A 7,998-nucleotide genomic window follows, 5' to 3' on the forward strand; every position below is an offset into this window, starting at 1 on the left:
CCATGACATTATGTTCTTTACACGTGTATGTAAACTTTTGACCACGACTGTATGTATTTTATATGTTATATAAACCTCAGTTTATATAACACACACGATATATGTGTGTATGTGTGTGTCATCAATTTTCTACCGCTTGTCACTTTCGGGGTTGTATATACAGTATATAATGTATATAAATGGTAAATGGGTTATACTTGTATAGCGCTTTTCTACCTTTTTTAAGGAACTCAAAGCGCTTTGACACTATTTCCACATTCACTCATTCACCCACACATTCACACACTGATGGCGGGAGCTGCCATGCAAGGCACTAACCAGGACCCATCAGGAGCAAGGGTGAAGTGTCTTGCTCAAGGACACAACGGACATGACTACGATGGTAGAAGGTGGGGATTGAACCAGGAACCCTCAGGTTGCTAGCACAGCCACTCTCCCAACCCCGCCGTGTATATACACTATATTGCCAAAAATATTTGGCCACCAATCCAAATGATGAGAATCAGGTGTCCTAATCACTTGGTCAGGTGTATAAAATCAAGCACTTAGGCCTGGAGACTGTTTCTACAAACAATTGTGAAAGACTGGGCCGCTTTCAGTGATTTCCAGCGTGGAACTGTCATAGGATGCCACCTGTGCAACAAATCCAGTCGTGAAATTTCCTTGCCCCTAAATATTCCAAAGTCAACTTTATTATAAGAAAAGTAAAGAGTTTGGGAACAACAGCAACTCAGCCAGGAAGTGGTAGGCCACGTAAACTGCCAGAGAGGGGTGAGCAGATGCTGAAGCGCATAGTGCAAAGACTTTCTGCACAGTCAGTTGCTACAGCGCTCCAAACTTCATGTGACCTTCCAATTAGCCCACGTACAGTACGCAGAGAGCTTCATTGAATGGGTTTCCATGGCCGAACAGCTGTATCTAAGGCATACATCACCAAGTCCAATGCAAAGCGTGGGATGCAGTGGTGTAAAGCATGTCGCCACTGGACTCTAGAGCAGTGGAGAAGCCTTCTCTGGACTGATGAATCATGCTTTTCCATCTGGCAATCTGATGGACCAGTCTGGGTTTGGAGGTTGCCAGGAGAACGCTACATTTCAGACTGCATTGTGCCGAGTGTGAAATTTGGTGGAGGAGGAATTATGGTGTGGGGTTGTTTTTTCAGGAGTTGGGCTTGGCCCCTTAGTTCCAGTGAAAGGAACTTTGACTGCTCCAGGATACCAAAACATGTTGGACAATTCCATGGGATGGCACTTCAAGTTCATATGTGAGTAGACGCAGGTGGCCAAATACTTTTGGCAATATAGTGTATATGTATGTATGTATGTATGTATATATACAGTATATATTATATAAATACACACACATATATATATACAGTATATAAAGACAGATGTTTTTGTCAACATGTTAAAGGCATATAGATTCCCTTCTTTCTTGAAGACAAGAATATAAGATGGTGTATTATCTGATGACTTGCATTGATTAGAATCAGACAGGATTTTACAGTCGTTGCTATCAAGTTGCACAACTTTGAATGTACATGACCTCACATTTACATCCAATATCACATGAAAGTGGTTTGTTTTTAGCTTTTTATTTGTCCAGCTTCCATAATCCTTTTATAGCCTTTACAAAAAAATACATTGGAGACTAACTCTGTCGCTTGCTACCTTGTTTGTGCTAGTTCCCTGAGACCCTTATTTTGTTAAGGCCGGCAGGATGGAGTAGCACTTTTATTTGTGCGGTCAGTCTTTACACTTTTGACAGCAGCTGTTTGGCAAGAGTGTGTGTGTTGAAATAAAGAGTTTATTTTGTTCCTGTCAGTAATTTTTTCTTCATACTGCGCTCGCAGCAGCTGGTGTCGACTCCCAAGACCCTCGCTTGCCAAGAATGTCGATCAAGTGACGAATGTGTCATCATAGTGAAGATTGATAGGTCGGTCATTTTTTAATGCCTGGGGATTGACCAACACCCCCTCCCAATTGACCTAATTGCTAGTATTCAGTCACGTGACTATAGATGTCAACATTGTGTACGTGCTGAAAGATTCATTTATGATTGTTTTTTTTAAATATAACTACAAGCTGCAAGTGCAAGGAGAAGTGATTCCATCGATTGAGGAGAACCCTATAAAGTGCCTTGGAAAGTGGTTTGACAGCTCACTTACTGACAGGAACAACATCACCAGGACAGAGAAGCAGACAGAGGAGTGGCTGAGGAGGATTGAAAAATCAGGACTCCCTGGTAAATTTAAAATATGGCTCTACCAACATGGACTGTTACCAAGACTCATGTGGCTGTTGACGGTGTATGACATCCCTATGACATGCGTAGAAGGAGTGGAGAGAAAGAGTACCTCAGAAATGGCTGGGAATCCCTCCAAGCTTCACATCAGTAGGCCTCTACATAAGATCAGGACAGCTCCAGCTTCCCTTGTCATCTGTGGTGGAGGAATTCAAGGTAGCAAAGTGCAGAGTCTTAATGACATACAGAGACTCCTAGGACGAACAAGTCAGACACGCAGGCGTCACTACAAGATCAGGACGTAAGTGGGCAGCTGACACATCTGTTGCACAAGCTGAGAGCATTTTGAGGCTACGTGACATCATAGGAACGCCATGCACAAGAAGACAAGGCCTTGGAACTTCCCATGTCCAACAGTGGAGTAAGGCAGAACCCAGGGAAAGAAGAGCTATGATCCAGGAGGAAGTACGAAACCTGGAAGAGGAAGGTCGGAAATCAAGAGCAGTGGAACTAGCATCCCAGGGAGCCTGGACCAAATGGGACCTCCCCAAGAGAAAGATCACGTGGGCAGATCTATGGAAGCTGGAACCATTCCGCATCTCTTTCTTGCTGAGATCAGTGTATGACACACTCCTGACTCCAACAAACTTGCACAGATGGGGCATGAGAGAGGATCCACTATGCAAGCTTTGCGGACAGAAGGGTACCATGGCGCACATCCTGTCAGGGTGTAAAACATCACTCACCCAAGGGAGATACAGATGGCGTCATGACAAGGTGCTCATGACACTGGCTAACACCCTGGAGCAGCAGAGATGCAAGAAACGGCAACCACAAGGGAGAACATGATCAATCCAGTTTGTGAGGGAGGGAGAAAAGCCACCAACCGCAGCAACATCAAGGAAGAGCCTATTGCAAATGGCCCGTTCTTGGGACATGAAGGTAGACCTGGGAGGAAGGCTGCAGTTCCTCCAGGTTGTCCAGACAACCCTGAGACCTAATGTGGTGCTGTGGTCTGAAGAGGCAAAGAAGATAATTCTCATAGAACTCACAGTCACATGAGAAGAACGGTGCGACCAAGCCTTCGAAAGGAAAAGTGCCAAATACCAGGACCTTTTGAATGACTGCAGGGGAAAAGGATGGCAGGCATGGCTGTTCCTGGTCGAGGTCGGCTGCAGAGGATTCCCTGCCCAGTCGGTATGGAGAATGCTCGCAGCCTTGGGAATAACAGGGAAGGAGAGGAAAAAAAGCAGCTCGCAGGATGGGGGAGGCAGCAGAGAGAGCCCCTTGCTGGTTATGGAGCAGGAGAGACGAGATGAGCTGGAAGCCAGGAGGAGGAGATAGGCAGTAACTTGGCCACCACTGCCGGCCCACCAGCGGTAGGGTGTTATGGTTCAGGGTCGAAACACCTAATGACCGCTGGATACCATCTGATGATATCAAGTCCTCCTGGCCAAGGCTCCATTCACCTAAGGTGAATGAAGAGGAAAGCATCTCCGGATGTAATATAATCATCAATGTCATAATTGTGTATGTGGTGAAAAAATAATTTATGATTGTTTATCAAAATATAACTATAGATGGCAACATTGTGTATGTGCTGAAAGATTAATTTATGATTGTTTTTCAAAATATAACTATATGTCAACATTGTCTATGTGCTGAAAGATTCATTTATGATTGTTTATCAAAATATAACTATGGATGTCAACATTGTGTATGTGCTGAAAGATTAATTTATGATTGTTTATCAAAATATAACTATGGATGTCAACATTGTGTATGTGCTGAAAGATTAATTTATGATAGTTTTAAAAAAATATAACTATAGATGTCAACATTGTGTATGTGCTGAAAAAATAATTTATGATTGTTCATCAAAATATAACTATATGTCAACATTGTGTATGTGCTGAAAGATTCATTTATGATTGTTTATCAAAGTATAACTATAGATGGCAACATTGTGTATGTGCTGATAAAATAATTTATGATTGTTTATCAAAGTATAACTCTGTATGCCAACATTGTGTATGTGCTGAAATATTCATTTATGATAGTTGAAAAAAATATATAACTATAAATGTCAACAGTGTTAACGGTGTTACAAAAAAGATCAGTTAGAATAATACATAATGTTGGATATAGAGAACACACAAATCCTTTATTTATTGAATCAAAGATTCTAAAATTCTACGACATAGTGAATTTGCAAACAGCTAAAATTATACACAAAGCAAACTATAACCTGCTACCCAAGAATATACAACAATTCTTCTCAAAAAAAGAGGAGAAATATAATCTTAGGGAGAAATGTAATTTAAAACATTTGTATGCACGTACAACACTTAAGACCTTCAGTATATCAGTATGTGGAATTAAATTATGGAATGGATTAAGCAAAGCAATCAAACAATGTACTAATATGATCCACTTCAAGAAACTCTTCAAACTTAAAGTGTTTACAAAGTACAAAGAAGAAGAACCATGATAAACATTCTGAATTTATTTAACTCATCCATTCTTTCATTCTTTCACTCACAAAATAATCTTACTTATTTCAACATATGAAATGTAACTTACTTCACCAATTATTATTTATTTACTTATTTTATTGTGATTACTTATGGAGTATATTGTGAATAAATTGAGAACAGGAAGTGAACAAAAGTTTTAGCAACTGTTATGTAAAAGAAAAGGGTTAGGATTAAATAAGCTCTGCTTCTTCCTACTCCTTTTCGAACATGTTGAAAAGAGAAACTGGAGATTGTGATGTATCATGTTGTATACTTGCATGTTCGAAATAAACTCAAACTCAAACTCAAACATTGTGTATGTGCTGAAAAAATAATTTATGATTGTTTATCAAAATATAACTCTATACATCAACATTGTGTATGTGCTGAAAGATGAATTAATGATTGTTTATTAAAATATAACTATTAATGTCAACATTGTGTATGTGCTGAAAGATTCATTTTTGATTGTTTATCAAAATATAACTATAGATGTCAACATACTTGCCAACCTTGAGACCTCCAAATTCGGGAGATTTGGGGGGGAGGGGGGAGCTGGGCGGGGCCAGGGGCGGGGTTATGGGGAAGGAGTATATTCATAGCTAGAATTCACTTAAATTCAAGTATTTCTTTTATATATATATATATATATATATATATATATATATATATATATATATATATATATATATATATATATATACTGTATATATATATATATATATATATATATATATATATATATATATATATATATATAAATAAAATAAATATTTGACTTTCAGTGAATTCTAGCTATATATAAATATGTATTTTATATATATATATATATATATATATATATATATATATATATATATATATATATATATATATATATATATATATATATATATATATATATATAAAATAAATACTTAAATTTCAGTGTTCATTTATTTACACATATACACATAACACTCCTCTCCACTCATTGTTGTATTTGAAAGTGCAATGCTTTGCAGCCAGTAGCACAGCCTTTGAAGGAGCATAGGTATGTGCAGTGTAATATTCTGGGTTGGAGTCAATAACCAGGCGATGTGATGACGTTACGTCTCTTTACTTCATACTTCAGAACCGACTCCCACACTTGCCGTCAGGGTGCGCAATACAACGTAAACCGTTGGCCAACCAAAAAGTAACCAAGAACACTGTGTTCTGTGGTTACTTTTTAAACTGTTGGCCAACCAAAAAGTTACTTTTTGGTTGGCCAACGGTTTACGTTGTATTGCGCACCCTGACGGCAAGTGTGGGAGTCGGTTCTGAAGTATGAAGTAAAGAGCAGACGTGACGACAGGCTGTCCTCACTCAGGTCCGCACGGACCTGGAGGGGGCGTGCCTTAAGTCCGGCTGGAAATCGGGAGAAATTCGGGAGAATGGTTGTCCCGGGAGATTTTCGGGAGAGGCACTGAAATTCGGGAGTCTCCCGGAAAATTCGGGAGGGTTGGCAAATATAAATGTCAACAATGTGCATGTGCTGAAAGATTAATTTATGATTGTTTATCAAAATATAACTATGGATGTCAACATTGTGTATGTGCTGAAAGATTCATTTATGATTGTTTATCAATACATAACTATAGATGTCAACATTGTGTATGTGCTGAAAAAATAATTTATGATTGTTTATCAAAATATAACTATAGATGTCAACATTGTGTATGTGCTGAAAGATTAATCAAATTGGGTACCAAACCCGCGGCATAAAATGTCTCATCTTCCCCCAGAGGGCCGAGCGTGTGCGGTGGTCTTTGACTGCAAGTTCATCGAGACGTCAGCGTCGTTGCAGCACAACGTGAGCGAGCTGTTCGAGGGCGTGGTGCGCCAACTCCGCCTGCGCCGCCACACCGCCGACGCGTCCCAGCGCAGACGCGCCGTCCACGAGCGCAAGGAGAGCATTACCCAGAAGGCTCGGCGCTTCCTGGACCGCCTGGTGGCCCGCAACAATCAGCGCGTGGCCCTGAAGGTGAGATCCAAGAGCTGCCACGACTTGGCCGTCCTGTGAGGACACTCAAGATCTGGAATCACCTTTTAGGGTTTCATTGACTTTACCTGTTCCTCGGACTCTGACAAGTCCTTCAGGAGAAAAACGAAGTCAGTGTGTTGCTTTTAAACTCCAAAAATGAGCCACTAACACATCTTGACAAATCTTTGTGGAGGACATGGACCCCTATATTCAAAGGTGTGTTTTCCTCTCCTTGATGCACGTGACTGTCACCTACAGGACTGGAGTGGTACTACCACGCTGTTGTTTTCATACTTTTATTCACGGCCAAATGTTTTCAAATGTGTCAATGCTGATGATATTCCTCTTCTCTAATGTACAGTATTAAAGGTGGTTTACATGACAAACACAAAAACATTGTCCTTGGTTTACGTCACATGGAGGCTAGGAAAACCTGTTTGCTTATCATGGATGACTTAGACTAAGACAAACTTTAAAGATCCACAAGGGAAACTGTTCCACACAATTTTCATGAAACTGCACTTTGTTGTAGTTTTGCCTCTCATTCACAATCCTTATGTGAGACATGAACACATGTCTTTTTCTTATTTGTGTACTCTAAATGGCAAAATAGGGCTAACAATGTAGATAATAAGATAATAATAATAAGATCTCGGAGTATGTTAAGGTTATGTGCGGAGTTCCCCAGGGTTCGGTTCTTGGCCCTGCACTCTTCAGCATCTACATGTTGCCGCTAGGTGACATCATACGCAAATACGGTGTTAGCTTTCATTGTTATGCTGATGACACCCAACTCTACATGCCCTTAAAGCTGACCAACACGCCGGATTGTAGTCAGCTGGAGGCGTGTCTTAATGAAATTAAACAATGGATGTCCGCTAACTTCTTGCAACTCAACGCCAAGAAAACGGAAATGCTGATTATCGGTCCTGCTAGACACCGACATCTATTTTATAATACCACTTTAACATTTGACAACCAAACAATTACACAAAGCGACTCAGTAAAGAATCTGGGTGTTATCTTCGACCCAACTCTCTCGTTTGAGTCACACATTAAGAGTGTTACTAAAACGGCCTTCTTTCATCTCCGTAATATCGCTAAAATTTGTTCTATTTTATCCACTAGCGACGCTGAGATCATTATTCATGCATTCGTTACGTCTCGTCTCGATTACTGTAACGTATTATTTTCGGGTCTCCCTATGTCTAGCATTAAAAGATTACAGTTGGT

The 7,998-nt window shown here is 40.1% G+C and overlaps 1 protein-coding gene across 2 annotated transcripts in view; it reads left to right on the plus strand.

Moving 5' to 3' along the window:
* The window catches only part of rem1 (RAS (RAD and GEM)-like GTP-binding 1), a 34,526-nt gene extending 27,386 nt beyond the window's left edge, over positions 1-7,140 (plus strand). For both annotated transcript variants that reach the window (XM_061984733.1, XM_061984732.1), the window contains exon 5: positions 6,527-7,140. In XM_061984733.1, the coding sequence (XP_061840717.1) occupies positions 6,527-6,804 (278 nt within the window). In that variant the 3' untranslated portion in view covers positions 6,805-7,140. The remainder of the gene's footprint in view (positions 1-6,526) is intronic.
* The last annotated feature ends 858 nt before the right edge of the window (positions 7,141-7,998 follow it).

Source organism: Nerophis lumbriciformis, linkage group LG23 (genome assembly GCF_033978685.3).
Source record: "Nerophis lumbriciformis linkage group LG23, RoL_Nlum_v2.1, whole genome shotgun sequence".
Classification (NCBI taxonomy): domain Eukaryota; kingdom Metazoa; phylum Chordata; class Actinopteri; order Syngnathiformes; family Syngnathidae; genus Nerophis; species Nerophis lumbriciformis.